This window comes from Corvus cornix, chromosome 4 (genome assembly GCF_000738735.6).
Source record: "Corvus cornix cornix isolate S_Up_H32 chromosome 4, ASM73873v5, whole genome shotgun sequence".
Classification (NCBI taxonomy): Eukaryota; Metazoa; Chordata; class Aves; order Passeriformes; family Corvidae; genus Corvus; species Corvus cornix.
In genome coordinates, this window is record NC_046334.1 from 44,385,469 (window position 1) to 44,409,091 (window position 23,623).

Consider the following 23,623-nt stretch of genomic DNA (forward strand, 5'->3'; position numbering starts at 1 on the left):
CTACAGTAATTTCTTCCCCAGCTTTTTCCTGACATCTACAAAGTGTCTGCTATTATTTTCAGGAGATAGATGAAAGCAGGTGTTTCCATCAATCCAGACTTTTGCCATTCCAATGAGTAGCTTGCTATCATTTTACCTTTATTTTTGGCTATTGAAGTTCAGTTATCTTTCCTAGTAATCCAGGAAAATACAGTCTGGTTTTGTTGCTTATACCACTTTTTGCTTATACTACCCATTTTGTTTATGCAGGACTTTTGCTGCCTATAGATTTTTCCTTCAATTGTACATCCATAATCACCTTCAAGCACCATTTTTCTCCAGTTGGAATTATGTTCCAGCTCAGTTTATTAAATCCTGGTTTTTGCATGTGTGAATAAAATACAAATAATTTCCTTTGTCATCTTCCTTCCAACCTTTTGTGTACTTCTTCCATTTTATCAACAACATAGCTGCTAACATATTTCATCTTCCTAATCATCCCCATCACTGTCCCATTACATTACCTGCTTTTTATGCCATCATATCAAATTCAGTGTTCTTTTCCATCTTCAGTATAATTCACTAATGCTACATTGGCTCAATCACCTTTCTTCTGATATCATACCCTCTTTTTTTTCCTTTGGCATGGCATGTGTGTATGCTTAGATGTTTCATCTGTGCTTTTTCATACCAGTGCAGCCACATCATCCACATCCTATGTCATGTTTAGCTTATGCTATGATTCCTACAAGGCAACAGACATTGAATGCTTATTAATTTATAGGACATCAGATTTAGGCACTTTGTTTAAACCCTACTTCTCTATTATTATTATTTTCCCCATCCCCGTTTTGTGCAATGATTCCTTCTTCAGACTGTGAGCTTTTGGGCTTAAATATATACTCAGAAAACATGCAGGATTTCACATCTAACATCAGAACTTTTGAAAACCTTGAATATTATTGATAACAATGAATTTCCTGACCCACCAACTACTTGCCTGTACCTGCTGTAAAGTATTGAAACACATTTTGTGTATGTTATTTTTAAGGAAAACAGAGAAAACCCCATGCAAACTCAAAAACAGAGTATTGTTTATTCATGTTTTAGTCAATTCAGAATAACCAGCACTTCAGTTTGCATTTCACTGTGCTTCTGCATGTAAGTTCATGATCCCAAGAAAAAAGCCTGCATTTTAGTTAGCAGAGTCCTTTATTGCCTTCTCGCTGCCCACTTTGTGAGATAGATGACAAATTATTGGAGGATCTATCAGAACTCTGTTCTCACCCCACATAATGAGAGTTTTCATTCCTGACCTGAAGCATCATGCCTTCCAACTTGTTTTCTCCTGACCAAGAAATTTTGAATTCTGTGGTCTGAAGCACGAATTGCAGGTGTTTTCTCCACTTTCATGTCTTTCATAGAGCAATGTTACCCATAGATTTGCAGAATTTTTAAATATTAAAGGTCTGGATTTGATCTCATGCAAGGAGGTGTTATTTCATCTAGGTGGAGTGAGTTTGTAAGATGTAGTTACTGTCTTCCAAAATATTATTTCTAACTGAAATGGTCCACAGCTTGGCTTCAAAACTGTCCTTTCTGTAGCTTAAAGATCTTCTAAACCAGTGTAGTGAATCCTGTCCTAGGCCTCCAGTTGTTGTCATCTATGATGTTACAGAGGACTGGCTGTACTGTGTAGACAGCTAAGCTTGTTCTTGCACACACCACCACATATTTCATTAGATAGCAATATGTGTAGTCCAGGACTAGTTGTAGTAGTTTAGATTGTAGATAGGCTACAGCAGATTGCAATTTTAGCCAACTTCCTGACTTGTTGAGAAGCATTCATAGTTCTAGCATATATTTTATATTTGTAGTTATCATAAAACATCCTGCTGTAATAGTTTATTGGGAAGAAATAATACAGGTTGTATAAGTAATACACCCTTGTAGAATTCTCAGTACATTGTGAAGAAATAACTTAATCTTTTAAAAGATCATCCTGCCTGTTTAAAGACAGTGTGAATTAATTTCTGGTTTTCTTATATACCATTTACAGGACTATCCAAGAACATTAATCTCTGCCCGTTTACAAACAGGTCACAGCTTGAAAAAGCTCTGAATGTCAGTATTGTTTGCCTCCCAGAATATTTTTCTGAGGAGTTCTTTTATGCTTTGATTCAAAGTTATACTGTTATTATCACAGATTTATAGTAAGTATAGTTTAGGACTTCACTGACTTTAACATAGTGTTCAAAGTCAGTAAAACTCTTCCTTAGGTTGCTGCAGTTGTAAGACAAACAACTGCATAAAATAAATGCTTGGTTTTCCTATTTTAATTGCTGCTTATCTGAATTTCTGGGTTTAATAACTGATGTACTCTAAGAATAACATAAAATATTGATAGTGATGGTTTGGGTTTTTTTACAATCTCTGTAAGACTTATTTACGGATGTAAAAGTTAAGGGGTTGTTTTTCGTAGTGTCTTAGGTAGGGAAAAGAGCAATGTAAGTGAGGCAGGATCACAGTTTGTTTCATGTTCTTAAATGAGAAAAATGGAAAGTTGTACATGGTATAATAAACAGAATAATAATAAATATTGAATAATAATAAAGAGGATTATTATTGAATAATGATAAAGTGATGCAAAGACAATCACTCACAACCTAGCACAGACTGATGCCCAGTCTGTCTCCAGTGGCCACTTTGAAAAACAATCTTTGTTCTCTCCTGCCCTCCATGCCTCCAGTCCCCTTCTTCTTCTACCACCACTTTTTCTTGCTGAGCACAATGTTACAGGTATGGAATGTGCCTTTGGCCACTTGGGGTCATTTGGCTTAGCTGTGTTACCTCTCAACTTCATGGCCATCCCTACTCTACTTATTGGGGGCAGAGAGGGGGGGAAAAATTAGGTAGGCTTGACACTGTGGAAGTGCAGTTCAGCAATAGCCAAAGCACTGGTGTGTTAAGAGCATTGTTTTAGCCAAAACTCCACAATATCATACCAGCTGTTATGAGGAAAGAAAACCTCCATCCCAGTCAGTCCCAGTACCTGAACTTGACATTTACTGATTTTAAGTACTTGGCATAGTTCTTTCAAGTCTATTTTTGCACTTGAATAAAATCAAATCACACCGAAAGGATAAACTGAGTATCAGTTGCCTGGAAAGCCTAAACTTTATAGAGTTTATTTGTGAAATAAGCAGAAGGATCTTCCTCTGATTAATCTTTTTGATATTAACAATTTTTTAATCAAGTTGTCTTAGTTCTGAAAACTGTTGTCTTTTTCTCTGTAACAGCATAGTTCTAACTCAATGAAACAAGGAACTCTTCTTATTCCAACCCCTGTTTAAACTTGATGGGGAGTTATTGATGAAAAAAACATACTGGCAAGTAATTCTTTGAATGGGGTGATCTTCATTAAGCAGGTCTGGCTGTGTTCTTTATTTTACTATTCAGCCTTATTTCGTGTCAGTCATTACAGACTTCAGGAAATTATTGTCTGTAAGATTATTGCATTTATGAAGCAATTGAGGTTACAGTCACCCTATTCCAGTTTTATAACACCTTTTGTGACTTAGGGTCCAGAATGTAGTGTCTGTCTTCTTGTGTTGAATCATGTAATTTTACTGAAGCTAGAATGCTTCTGTCTGTGCAGAGTCTGTCTGCATTCAACCTGCTAAATTCAACCTGCATTCAATCTGCTAAAAGGATTTCTCACTGCTGAAGGACTAAAGAATGAGTACTTAGAAATGTCACTCAGAAAAGTGAAAACCCTTATGGATACAGTAGGGTCTATCTTTACTTTGTTTCTGGGACTCTGACAGTTTAATCTTGCTACACAAATTAATTCCCAATGCTGAAAATAAACAGAAAAGATGATAAGTATCAAAAAGTAGGTAACAAATTGATTTTTTTGCTGTAGGTCTCTGTCAGTAACATAAGAACAGTACCTGTTAACTGAAAGCATTTTGAAAATTAATTAATAGTTGTGAAGAACTGTATAACTTCAGTAATAAACACTTGTGAGAACAGAAATCAAGAAGAAAACTGATAATACTGTCTTCAAAACAGAGTTTTAACACAGTACAATAAACGAGGAGCAAAGAGAATACTGAGGTGAAAGCATAATAGTGAGTAGCTGCTGATTGAGGTTAGTGCCAACCTTGTGTGGAATTAGCTGAGACTCAGGAGTGTAAATATCATATATAAATATAGAATTTTATCCTAAACCTACTTGAAAGACAGAGCAGATGAAATTTTCCTAGGCAACTTTAATTTCAGCATTTCTAGTTTTCTGAAAGTTTGACTTGACATTTTTGTATACTTCGTGGTTTTTTCACTTCCTCCTTTTCTCTCCTTCTGTATTTTTGTTGTGAATATATTTTGTGTGTATTGGTTACAAACATTCCACAGAAGCAGATAAAACAAAATATTGAATTTGCCCTTTCAGTCAGAAAACATGTTTACATCCAAATCAATAAATCAGTACCTAATTCTTGTTGAGTATTTATTCTTTGCCAAAAACTACAGCATGGTTGTATTTTCTCAGGTTATCCTTTCTTACTAAAATTTTATATTCTATTGCTATAGGATTGGTCAAATTGAGAATTAATTTTTGTTAATGCAGACTGCACATTCCATAGCAAACTCTAATTTCTTTATCTTATTTCCTTTTCAAAAACAGGCATCACTGTTTCATATTGCACTTTTTGTTAGAAAGCCTACAAATACCTGAAGTTTTCTATGTGAAAATACTTGTATAAACAATACTTGATTTAAGATAAATACTTTAACATATATCATCACTTTTTTAAGAAGCATTATTTGACAATTCAGCTATAGCAGTCAAGGACTGTTACCCAGCTGTTTACCCAGTAGGCAGAGGTTACTTGCTTCACAGCTCAGCCAGCAGAGCAGAAGTGCAAGCTCTCATTGTTCCAGTACACTAAAGTCAACAATGGCTGTGAAATATGTAATTAGCAATTAGATTAAATTTTCTTATTTTGCACTTAAATGGATCAACTTGAATTCCACTGGCTGCACAGTGAAGAATTATTTTTCTGTCAGGAATATAGTAACAAGATTCTTAGAAGAAAACATCTTGAATTTCTATTGCTGTGCAAAATAATTTTGTCTCCTGAGTATCGAGCGTGTTTCATTGTTTTTTTTTCCTGTAAGAATACAGCTGAAGCCTTATTATGCCACTTTTGTGTGCTTATATTTTATTGAACATTGTATTATGTGGTTTGTTTTATCCAGACTTTTAAAATGGTGTCTTTCCTTTTTCTATTCTGATAAATAAACACAATCAAAAATAGCATTTTTGAAGTTGTTTGCCAGCAACATGCTCCTAGTAGTGACAAGCAACAACTAAAAACCATTTTCTTTATTCCTACATGATATTTTCCTATGTATTTTAATTACTGGGAAAAGAAAAAACAGTGGATTCAAGATATAACAATTAATAAATTGCTTTACCAAATGTTACATATACAGTGAGAAGGTTAACTAGTTTTTTTACTGAACAATTGTAAAATTCAGGATCTAGTTTTACCTCTACACAGGGAATAGTGATGATCTACACTTGTACCCTGGCATTAGGTGCAGCCAAGAAATAGCCTGTGCAGGTCACCATCAGGTTGCACTGTTAAATACCTCAGTCCTAGGTGAAGCTCTGGCTATAAAGTTCCCATCTACCTCCTGCCCAAGATTGTGAGGAGAGCTGGGGACGACACTCATTATTTTTAGGGGTTAAGCCAACTACTGTCTTCTTTTTAGCTTGTTCTGGATAAGGTTATTTCCTGAAGTGAATATATATATATATTATTGATTGTAGGATGGAATGGGAAATTTGAGAGTCACTAAAAAAGGAATACGACTTGAAGGAATATCTGAATTTCTACTTCCACTATATGTGAAAGAAATCCATTCCCGAAAGGTAGGTGTTTTTCATCTTTATTTCTTAATTTGCAGGTAATATAAATTGATCTCCTCATTCTCAAACTACAAAGTTTAGTTCTTACACCTCCTAGATTAGCAATCAGCAGAAATTTGCTTTGAGAATACCTTAACAATGAAAGCTTCCTTCATGTCACAAATTATTTTTTTTCTGAAACCTTTCTTGGCTCTTAAAAGAAATGTTTTATCCTAAAGAAAGGAGATTCAAAGCATGTATATTTTATACTTCAAATGACCTCAGCACTGGGAATGGAGCATTTGACTCTAATTTGATGTGAAGTCCAGAAAACAAGAGTGGTGATAAGTGCAAAATACAGTGAAATAAGGAATGTTCTTGTTCTTTCTGTCATTAGCTATAATGATTTCCTTTTCTTTTTCATTCTTTTTTTAATTTTAATTTTTGTTTGGGTTTGTTTTGCTCATTAGGTAGAGGAAATCCTGCTATACTGTGTCTCCAGGATTTAATTTTTCAAAGCAAAACCTTTCTAATGTTATTTAAATGTAATTATCATATGCCATCAGGTTATTACAGAGGAAAAAAGAAAAACAAGAAATTTTGTACTAAGGAATTCAATGTAGTTCATTTTAACCCTTTCATTTTGATTCAGTTATGCTGTTTATATTAACATTGTCAATGAATTAAAAAAAAATTGAAATACTAGAAAAATCTTCTTTTTACCATGCAAGTGATTACCTATGATCAGAATAGAATGTTACATTGGTTTTCAGTCAATCATCTGCAAAGAATTTTAATCTGCGTACTGCAACAGTTGATAGGAATCACAACTATGTTGACCCTAAATGCCTTTGTGGAAAATTTTGTGTTGAAATCTGTCTTCTATGTACATAAGAAAAGTCTTGAGTACATTCATAAATGAGATCATGACAGTTTTCCCATTTCTCTTAATTAGTTCACTCTTGTGTTAATAAATCCTTGAGGCAGTCTCTTCGTCCTCTTTTTCTGTAAAGCTAAGATCTTTCAATGTTTAATAAAGTAGCAGTATTGTCCGAGGTAATGAAAACTTTTATAATATTTAAGTAACCTTGGAGGGAGCATACTTTTCCTTCAAGGCTGCAGAACATTAGTCATGATGTGTGTATTTTTCCTGTTTCTTTTTTGTGAGTGGACAGTGTCTATTATTGCTCCGTGTCCTGTTACTGTTCGTGAAAGTTATGATTCGGAATATTTTCTTGCCCAGTGCTTCATATTGTAGAACACTGGTTCTTTTAAAGTGAAGATAGAAACTTTTGTTTCAAGTGATAATAATGAGACGAGTAGGGTCCTAATTTCATTTAGCTGCTAACAAATCTCAGAAAAAAAATGCACACAGATGCATTTTATACATATTTAGTGTATAATTATTGCAAAAGAAAAGGATGCAAAATCTACCAGATGCCTAACATAAGGTCCCACTAGTCCTGTGAGGCTCATGAAAACCTGACACTTGCCAGTAAGTATTCTCAGGCCAGCAGAAAATAGAGTTGATCATTAACTGGGCAAAATAATTCAAGTAAAATATTTTTGGTGTTCCAGGTCTACTTACACATACTAACTTCAAGACACTTGTCACCTAGATAAAATGTGGTATTTACACAGGCTTTATTCTCATCTTGCAGTACCTGTGAACTAGGTTCACTTTCCAGTCTTTTGCCAACTTGCTCAGTATTGTTGTGCTAAAGTTCAGTAACTTCTGTATGCAAATGTGGATGCCACAAGGGAATGATGAAAGAAACCTCTGGAGCTGTATTCAGCTTAGCAGTAGGGTTTTGTAATGTCTCTGCAGGATATTTCTACAGCTGTATGGCATCTGCATGTGACATTAGCTGTTTTGGCACTTACAAAAGTGACCACAGTGCTGTTGAAATCTAAAAGTAAGCTAGGTTTTCTGAGTTCTGATCACAGTCAGTAGACACCTAGTCAATACTGACAGCAGATTCTGATCAGCTGTCCTTCCTGCTCACCAGCTACTAGTGTTTACTTTAGGTAACACAGATGGGAATGCTTTTTGTCTGCCTTTTCCATGGAAGTAATAATGACTTAATTTTGATGTATATTGGAGTTAAAATATTCAGTGAAAACAACTCATTGCTTATTTTCTAAAAGGAGAGCTAGCTCTTCAAGCCATTTTACTCATTCCCCTATAAAAGAACACATCCATTATAGTGACATTTTTTGATTAACTCTTGGGATGACTTTAACATATTCAGTAGTAGCTTTGCAGGAGAGGTATATTTCCTCTGCACTGGGGAACATGGTTTGTGGAATGGCCTCTGAGGGACTTCCATGGAGGGCTCTCAACTGAGGAGGTCAGGCCTTCCCTGTTCTCCCATTGCAGCACATGGCAGAGTGAGGTGGGAAGGCCAGTGCTATTAGCAGTGAGGTACAGCAGCAGGTGTGGTGTGCTGTGACTAAGAGGCATGACTGAAATTCTTGCATGTTTGCTGGTGCTATCTTTTAGTAAGCTGGATCTGAAGGTGATAAAAAATGTTAACTGAGAGGGCAGCATTCACCTCTAATTCTGACAGTGAATTATTGCTGACAAGAGCACCCAGCAGTCTGTTCAGTAGGTAGGCTGAGCTGAGCTCTCTGCTGCTACAATTTAAGTGTGAGACTAGCTAGATTTGCTAGTGTAAAGCTCACATATGCTTACTGATGACCACTTGCCTGCTGCATACCTGGATGCCCAAATAAAATCATTTATGCAGTATTAAATGCAGACCTTAAACTGTCTTTACCAGGAGAATAGTATTGAACTTTGTATATAGATTGAAATACTGCCTTTTATCTTGTGACTGCTTCATTGAAACCCTGAATATTCAAAATAAATGCTAAAATACTTAGATTTAAGTCAGTTGGAAAACAAGTGTATGTGAATTGTTAAAACTTCTAGGGATATTTTCTTCTGGTAGTATGAAATTTTCCTTCCAAAAGTAGTAGTGAAATTCCAGGTCTTGACTAAAATGAATATTCTCTTTTCTGTAGAAGTTGTGTAAATGAGAAGGCTACTCAGAGTGTGCTGTTTCCCTAGTCCTGCTCCTCTTACATTGCCCTTTTTATCCTATCCAGTTAGTGGTGTCCACAGTACTACAGGTTCCTACCCCAGTTCTATGTTTATGCAGGGAAGAAACTTCTGCATTTTCATCAAATGGCTTCACTGCATGCCAGAAATTAAAATGATGCATCAGAACCTGAGCAGATAAGGGCTCATTTGATCCTGAATTGACATCTTTATATTCTCCAAACCAGGGCATGTGTACTCTATGAAAGGAATTTTACAGAGAATTACATTTTGACTGTGAATGGCCTAGCTGTATACTTTTGATCAAATTGCTAGCCTGATACCATTAAGTTTCACCCAGACCATGTTATAGTTCCCATGTTTATATCATTTGCATTGATATAATGCAAACTTCATTCTTTATAGTGTACCATTAATGGGGTGTATGAAATCAAATAACACATAATGCAACATCCTCAATTATTTCCTTATTTCAGTTCTTCTGAATTAAATTTTTTTATTATGCTACTGCATATATACTACTGCACTTTTGAATGGAAACAATCAAGGTACAGTCTTATTAGCTTGTCATATAACAATAAAAGGAGTTTGTGGTGTTTTCTTGAGAATGGGTTTATTAATCTTTTCATTTGCACATACAGGGCTGAAGAAAATACAGTTTTCTCTTTTTTAAATTCTTTCTATTACAAAAAAAGAAGTAATCCATTGTCCCTTAAAGTAGAGGGGAATTCCGTTGGGGTTTTTTTTTCACAGTTAATAAGGTTTAAAATGTATTCTCTTAAATTAGCATGTGTTTTCCAGAGATATCCTTAGAGAACACAAAATTTAATAATTGAGTTAAAAGTCTTTGGGAAAATGTCAAAAAAAAAAAGAAAGAGTGAATATATGTGATTTTCTAACTGAACATGGGAAACTCTGAAAACTCTCTGTATAGCTTGTCCATATAAATTATAATAATTTAAATATAAATTATAATAATTTATATTTAGTTTAAATATAAATTATTTAATTAATTTATATTTCGTTAAAATATAAATTATAATAATTTCTATATAAATTAAGAAATTGTATGTGGAATTCAAAGCAGGACTTCTTTCACATATTTTTTCCTCCAGATTTTTACTTGAGAGACTGAATATCCTTGTAAGCATTTAGAGAGCTTTATTTTACATTTATTTATTTCCAAACCTGGATCAATCTTGACATAAGCAAATCTACAATATATTTCTTTCATCACTGTTTCTCTGAGTGTATATAATCATCGAAACAAGTTAACCTTTGCTAATTTCAGCTAGATTATTGCATATATACTAAGGTTTATGTTTGGGCCTCAGGTGCCTTTGCAAGACCCTCAAATTCTTTTCCTGAGACAATGTCTTTGTTGAGCTTCTGTCTCTGATCAAATTATAAAGATGCAGCATAGGAGATCACATGAAAAACCTTTATGAATTTGAGGAAGAACATATACTCTTCTTGTGCATTGAGAAAGTCTTCTTTTTTTTTGCAAGACCATAAATCAGATGCTCCTTGTCTTTACTAACCCCATGCTCATTTTGTCCCAATTGCCTTCTTTTCATGTCTACATTATGATTTTCAGGGCCTCTCCCACATAATCTTACAAGGAACTGATCTGAGACTGACTGGGCTGTAGATTCCAAAGTCTTCCCTCCTTGCAAGATGCTCATTCTCTCTTAGAAGGGCCTGCCGGGATGGGGGTTTTGTTGATTTTGGGGTTGGGTAGGAGGAGCATATTCCCCCACATTCCACTCAGACATGTTCTCCCAAAATTTCAAGGCCAGATTTGTTATATCTACTCTCTTTTCTGCTCTACGAGGTACCCCATTGCCATGCAGTCAAACTAGTTCAAGAATCTGCCAAGTTCTACCACTACTGAAGTGTATAGGTATCAGAGAAACTCCGTTTAGGAGATGTCATTGCACACTTTTTTGTCAAAAAAATCACAAAGGTACCTAAAGAATCTGCCACTGTTATTACACAGGAGGAAATGCAATACTTGTTTCTGTAGTTGCATGTCACAATCCCCTCAGATAAAACTTGAAATGCTTCCCAGTTCATTTTTATGATACCTTCTCTTCAAGCCTTGCCCTTTGGGATCACTCACCTGTCACTAAGGATAAAGTCACTATTATGGCATTGTCCTGGTTTCGAGAACTAGGACAGTCATAAAGGACTCCTTAAGTCATTTTGGCTCTCAACACAATGTCATTCCAATAGTGTCACTTTTATTGGTATGAACAAGATATAAGGCTTTCTTAATCACAAGCTTTGCCAAAGGACAAGTCACTTCTATATTTGTTGGTGGTCTCTGGAGGGACTACCACTCTGAAATTGAGTTGGCTTTGCTCCCTCTTTGCTGACAGCTGATAGAAACTTCCACGATTCATGATTTTGTCCTTGATTTGCTATACTTCAGTGGAATCTGTCTGGGGATCATCCAGTTGAACAACTTTGAGTGTCGCTTTTTCATGTCATCCTCTATTCTTATTATTGGTATGACTTGTTGCTCAGTCAAGGAGGATCTCAGCTTTTTACACTGAAAAATCTGAGTTAATATTACCCAAGCCTTTTTCTTTGGTTGCTTATTGTTCATGAATAAAGTCTCGAGAGGCCTGTATCCACCCGATTTTATACAAGCCTGAGGAACTGAATTTGTTTGGGAGCACTCCTTCAGATGCATGTGGGAAAGTTATTGAAGTTGTAACTGTTTTTCTGGGGGTTGGTTGTCGTTGTTTTTGGCATCAATTGCATTTCCAGTTTTCCAAGTACTTCCTTCATGTAACACATCTGTGTCCTCCTGGGGAAAATTTCAGTGAAACCATGTGACGTCTCAGTTTGATGTTCATAATGTCTTGTATCTGATTCTTATGTAAAGTATATTTAGATTGATGTTTTAACTGCGTGGGCATCTTAGGCTGAGGAATGACCTTTTCTTTCCCGAACAACTTTGAAATAATTTAGTTGCAGTTTACACAAGCTAAGCAATTAAAGAAATTCTGTATGCTTAAAAAAAAAGTTATTAATATTTCCATAGAAAGTCTGATCCAACACAATAAAGTAAAAGCAAATGACTTGTAAGTGACTTGAGAAGGGGAATAATCTCTGTCTGACTTTCTCTCTTTGTGTATGAATTTGCTTCTGTTTCTTCTTGGAGAACATTTATCCTTTCCATGCTATTTTGTAACCTTAAGGAACACCTTAGTTTTTGTTCCTCTGTATAAACCTTAGGACTATGGATGCACAGGTAATACTAAGAGGCAAAAATGGGAGTCATTGTGACAGAAAAATATCCGTAAAAGCCATTAAGCACAAACAAAATACATTAACATAATTTTATCTCCCCAAAATACTGATAGTTTTTTAGCCCTGACTTGAAGGCTGCTGAGATAATTTTAAATGCATTTCTTACAAGTTTGGCAGTGCAATATCCTCGCTCTTAGCCCTTTGGTAGGGAAAAGACATATTTTCACAAAAACCATTTTAAACCGTGTGTCTTAAGTCAGAAGGAGATACTTCATATCCAAAGATTCAGTGTATTAAAAGATAAGAATATTCATGTAATATAATTATAAGTCTAATGATGTTGGAAGTTGCCAGAATGGATTTCTGAAGGGGAAATCAGGCCTGCCCAAGACGACTGTCTTCTACAACAAAGTATCATGCTTGGTGGATGAGGACAACTAATATTTTTAATCTTGTCTTTAGTCTCCCGTCACATATTGATTGATGATGTACAGTACAAAAGAGTGAAAACTGGCCTGAAAACTGGTTAAACTGCTGGGTTTCAAGAGTTGTGAGCAGTGGAGGCCAGTGTCTCCTGGTGTAGTCATGGGATCAGTACTGAGGACAGTGTTGTTTAATTTCTTCATCAATGACCTGGACAATTGCAGTGCATTCTCAGCAAGATTACATATGAGACATAATTAGGAGGAGGAATGTACTAACAAATAATTTTTAGAAGCAAAAGAGAACAAGAAAAATAATGAAAGCGTTGCAGTTCTAACCGTTCGAAAGTTTATTATTCCCAACTCATTAGTAATAACATTCTTTTTTCTTTTCCTGTTTCATATCATGTGAATCTCAAAAGTATTGAGGGTAACTATCAATCACAACTTCAAAGATAGCCCTTTGAAAATGAATATAAGAAAGATTCTCAAGGTATTTATTCTGAAACAGAAGTTGATGTCCTAAAGTTTGAATGTGTAAATTCCAGAAATGCAAGTTAGCTTACAAAATTAATTTTGCCCATTATACATATAAAAATTATTTTTTATATTTAAATAAAACAGAATTATTACAATCTTCTTTTACTTAGTCAGTTTTGCTTTCAGAATACTTTTTGTCTTGATGTTTCTCACTTTAAAAATATTTGCAATGAAATTATATAAAGTAGTCAAGTCATTCATAATCTACAAAAATAAATATCAATAAAATTCCCAGAATTCCCCAAACCTAAAGACTTCTTGTTACAGATCAGAGTTGTGAAGTTCTTAACCAATTTTTGTTTTGATGACATCTGTGACAAAGTTATAGAAGCTTACTCCCAGAGTTTCATGAGACAGTTTGGAAAAAATTATTCTTCTACCTATTTATGTAATTTGTCAGACCTGTATTGTGTTAGAACAAGGGTTGATGGGTGGAGGGGTTTTTTTTCCTATTAGTATTCTCAGTATTTCTCTACTCTCTCAGGAAGAATAAAAGTCCTGAGCAAGGAAAGAAAATTGCCTTCTAACCATTAATAAATACTCTACATTTTTGGACACTGCACACAATATTGTGTCCAACATCCTGATAGAGAAAATTAATGAATATTTCAAAGTTTACAAGGAAAAAAAAAAGAACGAATCTCATCTCAACTATCTGGAGTGAAATTCATAGGATAAGTTATAGCATAATCATTATGACAGTGTCTTATTAGGACACCATTGCTCTCTTAAAGGGAAAAATTGCTTGTTCCTTCACAGCTTCTGATAGCCACTACAAGCAAATATAATGATTTCATTTAAAATATTGTCCCTCTCCCATTTGAAATGAGTATTGTATTTTCTTGGTTTCAGAAAGAACTAATTTGAATTTTACTGCTTCATAATAAGCAACACTTTTTGTATGAAGACATATACATGACCTGCTTGGTCAGTCTCAAGAGCTGGAGTGTTTTATTCCAGATAGCAAGCATGCTTTTTGATTTTGTACTTTACAGCATTTGTTGTCATAAGAAATACATCGTGCTATAACCTCTAGTTTCAGAAACAACTTGTCTCCAGCAATGAAATTTTCTCCTTTGAAAATGCCTTTACAGAGCAATTTTTGGGGTTTTTTACCATCCCTGAAGGAGTTTCCTGTCCATCTGGTTCCATCTCTTTTATATAGTTCTAAAATCCCTCCCTCAGTGACTAAAACTTCATGGGTTTTTGTACTGTCAGATCAATTTTTCAGGAAATCTGCTGAACTACCATCAATTTTAGGAAGCAATATGGCCACAGCATTACCTGTAATGGGGAAGCATCAAGCTAAAATAAGGTAGAGAAGGTAAAGAGATGCAAGAAAAGTACTAAAAGCATTTTAATGAAATAGTGCAAATTACTAAAACATTTTAGAATAAAAAGTATCCTTTTTCTCTTTCCCTTTTTAGGCAGTGCAAGAAATACATCAGTTATACTTTTTTTGCTTATAGGTCTTCAATACATGGTTAATTCATCTTTAAAAATAGACAGGTAGAACAATCATTCTCCTTTTTAGATGCAAAATTAGTACCACATTTCATCATCTTATGGATTATATTCTTGAATCTTTGCTAACAGGTTTACTCCAAAGTAGCTGGCAATTTGTTATTTGAGGAAATGAAATGGAAGCATTGATTATACCACAACAAGGACTGTGTTTTGACACTGGCCTCCATCCAAGAGTGATAAGTAACGCTAACGTTAGTTGAAAGCCTTGTTGGCTTGAAGAACATCCTCAGGAAATAACTGCACAAAGCCAAACAATTTCTATTCTTTCTATTACCAAGTGTATGATGAGTGACTTCATTTAATCTGAAGCTATTATGATATGTTAAAATTTCAAATTAAAAAAATTACTTCTCATCTTTAACAAGTTATATGACATTAATTTTTAAAACTCAGTTTTGATTAGGCTCTACTAATTCACTAAAATGTGATTTTTTTTTTTAAAGTCTTAGAATTAAATTTCAAGAAAATTTTTTGAGGTAGTAACTAAGTGTGTAGGTTTTCAAAGCTAAATCTCCAAACTATATGAAGACTTCACATTAGAGAAGGAAAGCCTTAAAACAGAAAACTAGTGCATTGTTGTGTGGTGTATTATTTGTGTCTCATAAACAAAAAGTGAGGGAAAGATTTTTTTTCTTGTTAGAAATTCAACGGGAAGTAAACACTAGCAAAAACTTCAAACTACATGTAGTGAAATCCATGGGTGAGATTAGGACAAAGAAAACTCACAAGTAGAAATCTTAAAATGGAAGAAGCTGAACAAGTTAGCATCCTGTACTGGAATTGGTAATTATGGGTTCAGCATTATGATTGTACAATAACAGCTGGAGATTTACAGTAAAGTTGGCTCTTGAGCTTCAGCCAGAGGCTCATTTGTATCTTGCTGAATTTAAATCAGTTGTTCTGCAAAGGAAGTAACTATAGTTCACAAAGTTTGTTAATTTAGAGTGGCAATCTGTCATACATAATTCTACAACAGCTACTACAGTACATACTCTTACTGAACTCTTTGCAAGTGTAAGTGGTAATTGCAGTAGTTGGCTGAAGGCTTACACTGAATTGTCTTTTGGCCTGAAGTTGAAATTATTTTTAAAAATAGAAAGTTATACATAATTCTGATTAGTAAAAGTGAAACTGCTATTGATACTAAACTTGGCACTCCAGTTATGATTTGCATGAAGGCAGTTACAATCATTTTTAATAAAAAGGAATATTGATGTTTACAGCAAAAATATAGAATGGCTAGAATTTCTTTTTTTCGCTTGCTAGATCAGTATATAAACTACAAGGTTTGGACAAAGTTTACTTTTGCCTCTGAGCTTCTCCATTGGCATCCACCAGCTTAGAATCTTCCTATAAATCTCCAGTGTCTCTTTCTGGGTATAGTACAAAATCCCAGAAGGAAAGTGTTCCATACTTGTGTTGTTGTTTTGATAAAGTACAGGCATTTTGGAATGTCAATTAACTCTCCTGACAAGCTGAGCCAAAACGCTGCCACAGAAAATGCAGATAGTAGATTGGCTTTTTGCAGCAGAAACTACTTTACATTCCACAAGCAACAAACTAGTTTTAAAAATATTGTAGTAAAAATATTATTATGACTATTTAGATCAGAGATACTACTGAATGTTCTTTTAAGATGCAAATGTTGCTTCCCTTATAAAATATTCTCTACTAGGAGGCAGTTGTTTTTTGAAACAGTGTGGATCATATTGAACAGTACACAAATTCTGGAGTAGCTTCATTGGTTATTCAGCATGAATAAGAACAATAAAATTTTGTTATTCTGAAAGTGAGGAGAATTATACATTGGCATAATAATTGGTGGGACTCATAATGCTCAGATAAGGTGTTGGGATTACTTGAAGCAGCCAATGCAAGAATAGTGTCTCTTTACCATTTATAAGTGGTGGTGATTGAATACTTGGGAAAATACAGTCAAGTTTATGGAAAAGACAGGTATACTTTGGCAAGGGAAGGGAATAATCCTTATACTTAGCTGTGGCTCTTACTGTTCCTTTAGGTTAGGACATAGAGGGTAATGGTTTTAAACAGAAAGAGGGTAGATTTAGGTCATATATTAGAAAGAAATTCTTTACTGTGAGGGTGGTAAGGCACCGGAACAGGTTGCCCAAAGAAGCTGTGGATGCCCCAGCCCTGGAAGTGTTCAGGGCTAGGTTGGATGGGGCTTTGAGCAACCTGGTCTAGTGGAAGGTGCTCCTGCCCATGGGAGTTGGAAACCAGATGATCTTTAAGGTCCCTTCTGACATAAACCATTTGATGATTCTTTGATTTTTGTTTCCTCAATTTTTTTGTCCTATTAGGTGAAAAACAGTATCTTGAGATGTTTCTAAAGTTGTCACACACAAACCACAGAAATTATTAGCTGAAATATTGTCAGTAGTGTTTGCAAGAAGTCAAGCTTATATTCTCCTGACTGAAGACCGCATTTTTTCTTAACTCCATATTTTGCTCTTTGCATTTTAAATCATTTATCAATTTCTCTTTGGAATCAGAAGAGCATTAAAAACACTGTTTTTAACTAAAAATAGAATTGGTGCTAGGATTTGTGTATTTATGGCTATTCTGTACCTTTCTAAGGTTTGCAGGCATTTATTGTTCTGAAATCTGTGGATTTCAGCAATTAGAGGTAATTGCCAATCAAAATATTGGAAGAAGCATCTGATGAGCATGACACAAATGCTTTATATGTGATTCCAGCAGTATAAATCAGTATTTATGAGGCATTCTACTAAGAAATCTGTTGCATGTGTGTATTTTTGTAAGAGTGACAGGCATAAATCTGATTTTGACCTTAAGTTCGACATTCAGAAGATGGTGTCTATGTACACCCATATTATTTAGTCTCTCCACCCAGTGCCCAGTTCAGGAACATGTATTTCACACATGTTCCTGAATTTTAGTGCAATGAGAAACAGGTGGGTACCAATTACCCCTTTATACCCCAGGTATCTCAGTTTCTACATAGGAACCACCTAAGCACACACAGACTACAGATACCTGGTGTGCACGACAGTTAAGCTGAGATTACAAGGTGTGCTGCATAATTGAAAAGGAGTCACAGATGCAACCAGCATAATATAACCTTCCTGCTTAATTCCCTTCCCTTGAATAAACCAAGTTCAGGCTTGGAGCATAAGCAAGTAAAGTAAATAAACATAATTTAAACCTTAACTGTGGATACTAGAATCGAACACATGCCTCAGCTTTAGGCTGAAATGACCCCCCTGCCCAGGCAAAAGAGTCCAAAGGCCTTCAGTTCTCCTAACACAGTAATGAAGTCTTTTATGAGGTACATAGAGACACTTTCTTCACAACATCTAGGTTTTCTATGTGAGTTTCAGTGTGAATTGAGGAAACACATTTAATTGCATGTTTGGGTCAAATTCCACTTCATGTACAAAATTTTGTTGTTGAATCACTTATCCCTTAAAACAAATTACTGCTAGATCAAAGAATTAAAAATGTTAAGCCTAGGAGTGTTTCCTTTAATTGTAGAAAAGCCCATAGGCATTTTTATTATTATTTTGATGTTCTGCACATTTTTGATTTTGATAGTTTTTGAATAGTAATTTAATAATAATTTTAAAATTTAAACAAGCCCAACATTTTAATTACTCATTTGGGTTTTTTTAATAGATCAGTTTAACATTTGTTCTTGAAGGCAAATTGCAGGTGAAGGACTTACTTTCCAATTGCTGGGAATAAGTCCCTCAGAATTTCATCTTGTAGTCCTTTTCAAATGAGATTCTCGCTCTTTAAAACAAAATCTCCTCTGATCCATATCATAATATTTAGCATTTCAGTTTTCATCAAAAGACCACTTCTGTAATGCCTGTCCTAATCCTCTCCAAATACTGTTCTTTGATATGTGTTATGGCTTGGTCTTGCAGCATGCAAACTGGATTTCTTTCTGCAAAGCTAAGATGGAATATGCAGAAGTATAACCTCCAAAAGCACAAATAGTATCAACACTATTTCCTAATGCTATGTCCTCAACACTTCAAGTTTCATTCTAAAAGTCTGTTGTAATTGGATCACACTGCTGTAGGTATAAACAATTTCTCACTTCTGCTAATCAAGTTATTCACTTTCTTTTGCTTCCCTTCCTTAAAATGAAGCCAAGGGCCCTGCTCTTTTGTCAGCCTGCCTGGGGGTTTAGACAGAAGGCTTAATTAACGTCTTCAGCTGTGATCTGGAAAATGCACTCTCTCACAGACAATTTGGATAGATCCCTATGATTCAAATAAAGTAAAACTGAGAAATCTCTAAAGGCTGAAAGTTTCAAGTCAGAAATGTAACTGAGAAATCATTATCCTGAGAATGAACAAAACTCCTTTTTTGTTGTTTTCATCAGAAGTTCATTAGTTTCTTAAATATCTTAATTATATTAGACCTTGAATATCTAGTCTTCTTGCTTGTGATCCTACTATGCTTTCCTGTACAAATAAGAAACTATTTTAACTAAATTTTACTGGGAAGGGAATCTTTATAGAATTAGAATCCACATTTCTCTGTACATATGCATATGGTTTTTCAGAAATTTTACAAGTACCTATGCAGTTCATTGTTGGGGAAGATGAAACAGGAAAGCCTTATAAATATGATTCCCTGACAAAAGATTTTGGGAATATGAAAACTATAAGCGACATCGAAATGAAGGCCACCTTTGAGATACCAAGTCTTAGTTACTGAACAACTGGAAAACAATGGTATGGCTGACTGAAGGTAATCCCCTTTTGATTGAACAATACCCTCTGCTTGCAGGCAGGTCCAAGGGTCAGAGCAGACCCTACTAGCTCAGCAGAAGGGGTCCAAAGAGTAGTTTTTAGAAGTTAAGATGTAACACTCTATGGTAATATAACAATTCTTATAGGCTGTATGTAAATGCTATAGGATTTGTATCTTGTATTAGATTAGTTAGTGGAAATTAGAATATTCAGTAAAGAAGATGATTTATTGTATTGTAACCAGGACTTCACCATCCACTCTACTTACTCCCTTACCCGCTTACTCTCTTACTTACCTCCTCTCCACTCTACTTACTCCACTCTTACCTACTTGCTCTTACTTTTACACTCTTGCTCTCCTGGGCCTGCTCCGAGCTGCGGCTGGCAGCTCTAAGCAGTGCCCCTGTACCCACGCCCTTTGCAATAAACCGCATGTTCCAAGATCTGACTTCAGAGATCTCTCATCTCCGTCAGTCCCGACCGTCCGACCCACCCAAGCTCCTACAGTTCATCTTTTCCTTGCTAAAAGATTTTATCTTTTTTTTTTTTTTTTTTTTTTTTATTCAGTCACTTTTGAATCTTCAAGTATCTAGTGTATGTATAGGAAATGTGTTTAAAATTTTATTTTACAAATCACTGTAATGTCTTAGGATCACAGTGTCTTGAGAATTTGCTATATGTGCCTACTTACATGTTTATTAGGCTCTACCTTTATTCAGTCTTCTTTCTGTGTCTTGGAGTAATCTTTGGTGATTAAATGTTTTACTTCTTATTTTTTACAAAAATATATGCTATTCTAAACTGGTTGTGATATTATTGTCAAAATAGTTAATGGAAATGTGTTATTAAAAAACCAAATCATTATTGTAGAAAGATGGAAAATGGAACAACTATCTGCTTCACTTTTTATATGTTTTGGTTTTCCACTTCTTTAACAAAAGAATGAAGGGTAAATTTGGTAAGACTTTAACAGTAAATAAATTAACCTTTTTTAGACTGAGATAAGCCTTTAAAGATAAAAGATATCTACAAAGAATGTCTTGCCCTCCAATACCTTCATGTTTCATATTGTTTTTGAGACCAGAAGGAACTATTTCTAGGCAATACATGAATGCTTAGAATTTAGTTTTATTACCTTTATGCAATTTGTGTTTTGTATGATGATGGAGTACAACGGTTAGGAGAAGCAGAACTTGACCAGTATTTATTTCTATAGGTTCATAGCTCTCTCCAGAATTTCAGACAAGATGGTCTCTGCACCTCAATTTCTTGTCTGCAAAACAGGGCTAACAGCACATCCCTATCTCACAGAAGGTCATCAGCTACATACTTAAACGATTGTGTGTGCTGTTAGATGACGTAAGCAAATAAGAACATCAGTCAATGAAGGTATTAATAAAAAGCACAGAAGTATTCTAATTTGCATGGAGTACTCTATGTGAATCATACTGAGATCACCAATTAATATTCAGTGCCCTCTGTTATTATTACAAATAATATTTTGTTTCTTCTCTTGAAGATTGGGCTTGTAGGCATCATTCTAAGCTCATCCTTCTCTTATAATTTATTTCCTTTGTGTTTTGAGATGGATGAGCTATAAATTGCTCATGAGATGTAATGGGTTTTCTAATTAGAACCTGTGAAGAGTGGAGCCTGGCATTATTTTATTGCTTTACTAAACAGTTTTACTAATGAGGCTACTAATACAATGTCGCCATTAAAAGATGAAACTCATAATGATATTTCTCCTGATTGGAAAGAAGAATAAGCAGTTTTATTGTGAATTGTTTCTAGCAAATATCTTCATCCTTTGAGATGTTTTGGAGGCAGGATCACCAACACTAGAAATATGAAGGCAAGCAGTAGCTCTGTCAAAGTAAGATGGAAAACTAGGAAAGATTTAATTAATCCTTCTTTTCTCAAACAATTCCTTCCAAAATAGTACAAGTAAGCTCTGACTCTCAGCAAATGTATTTATAGCATCATAATATCATATTTCTTACAAAAATGCATTAGGAATACAGCATCACATCCTATAACACTTTCACAGGGCTTGCTTTTTTTCCTTTGAAAAGTGAATAAAGTTTGATCATAAAGACAGTATGCAAAGTGTACCATGTTCTGAGGAACTGAAGGTGTCACTGACTTTCTGGAGCCAGGCACCCTATGACTTTCCTCCCTCTATGAAATATTTGGTTTGGTTTTGGTTTGGTTTTTTCTCCATGAGAATAAATCATTATCCTCTGCAAGAATTAATCTAAATATTTTTGATTCTCTTGTGCGTATGTGTGAAAAAGTGGGAGAATGTGATCCTCACCACAGGCATAGAGTTGTACAAGATTAATATTCAAGACTCTGATCTTGGTCAAGGTGACTTAAGAGAACTGTGGTCTCCAAGGTGACGGGGTTTTTTTTTCCTGGTTTTGATTTGAAAAAAAAACCTCCCACTTCAAAAAGTTATCTTGTTTTATGTAAGATTCATAACTAGTTTGATTCCAGGCACCTCTTGAATTTCCAGAGTAAGTGGGGAAGTACTACCTGATTCTCATGCTTTTAAAGCATAGCAAGAAATGAAAATAACTTTCCCAACCAGTTTGGATGGCTAAGAAATAGTGATTACAGAGTGTTAGAACTTTAACTGGCTTGCCTCACAGTGGATGAATTATGCCAGGTTCAGGAAAAACTTCTGTACAGTGGAAAAGACTTTGAGTTTTATTTTGCCTTTTGTAATTGTGGAAGTTGACTAATATTGCTTTCTGATGTAGTTTCAAGTCTTGGTTTGAAAGGTAAAGAAGTGTGTTAAATGAGCCTTTGCCTCTCATCCTTTAGAGGAGTGGAGAATGGAGAATGGACCACTACCATTAGAATTTTTTTAAGTGCTGGAAAATTTTCATGTTTCTTGAAAATGATCCAATTTTTAGTGCAGGTTTGCATATTGCTCCTTAACCAGAAGAAAAGGTAGGGTCTGAGAAATTTTCTCTTCCCATTATTCTTCTCAGCAAAAAGCATAATTTATTGGTATGCAGATCAGTGTGACTGAAGTAACAGCTGCATCATTTTCATCAGATACGATGTTGGACACAAAATTTCCAATATCATTTGTATTTTGAAATGTGAAGAACTCATTCCTGACAGAAGTGTAAGTCTGATTCCTCAGAGTGTGTGCAGTGTAATTGAAATGAAATTATCAATCTAAATTTATTATAGGTTTGTGAGTTACCCTTATGGTATAGATTAGGAAGTTAAGTGGTTACTTCATAGAAAAAAATCACAGATTTTCCATAAGGGTTAATATGATGAGATATTTAATTATGATATAAGTGTGGTTTTTTTTCATGAAAAAATAATTGTCTGTGCCTTGTGTCTCATCTCTTTCAACAGCCACAGTACTGAGTTTCTCGTAATTCAGGTATCTCTCAGCCCAATTGTCCTCTTGTGTAAATTATATCTTTTCAGAAGCTCCTGTCTTTGCAGTCTTACAGGAATTCTAGTGATTGTTCGTGTCTCCCTTACCTACCCCATTAGGACACACTGAAAAGGCAACTAAAAGAAAAGGATATCATACGCCAACCTTGAGATATTAGTTTTACACCAGCTGAGAGCCATTAATTGAATTGAAATAGCCCAGCAAATGGACCTAATTTGAATAACAATGACTTAGAAAATGTGTACCAAGGCTGAGGTGTTACTGTCAGCGGGGCAGAGAAGTGCATTGAAAATCTTGTCAAATAAAAACTTGCTTTCTTTTTATTTGACTAAAATAACTAATCATGCTTTTATTAAAATCTCTGGAAGCTTGATTTGACTTGAACAAAATCAGGATTCAGTTTAAATATATAAAGTGAAAATATTTCAGTGTTTTTCAGTCTCAATACAGATCATGACATATATAAATACTATCATTTTAAGACTTCTTAGAAGTACATTTATTGCTAATGTTTCATTTTGCTAGCAAGATCAGCTGAATTTTCTAACTTGTAAGAACTTGCAGAAGTTAACTGTGACTATATTTGCATGCCCAAGTAGAAAGGAATTAAAAAATATTATTTCCAGTTTATCTTCAAAGTATTTGATTTTTGTTCAGTCATATCTGTTTTGTAGTTTACAATGAAAAATAGAAAAATCTTGAAAAAAAACCAAACCAAAAACCAAACTGCCTTGTATT

At 34.8% G+C, this 23,623-nt stretch overlaps 1 protein-coding gene across 3 annotated transcripts in view; it reads left to right on the top strand.

Moving 5' to 3' along the window:
* Nucleotides 1-23,623, top strand: part of SGCZ (sarcoglycan zeta) — a 411,452-nt gene that overhangs the window by 290,214 nt on the left and 97,615 nt on the right. For all 3 annotated transcript variants that reach the window (XM_010401616.2, XM_010401614.2, XM_039551626.1), the window contains one exon: nucleotides 5,819-5,920. In XM_010401616.2, the coding sequence (XP_010399918.1) occupies nucleotides 5,819-5,920 (102 nt within the window). The remainder of the gene's footprint in view (nucleotides 1-5,818; nucleotides 5,921-23,623) is intronic.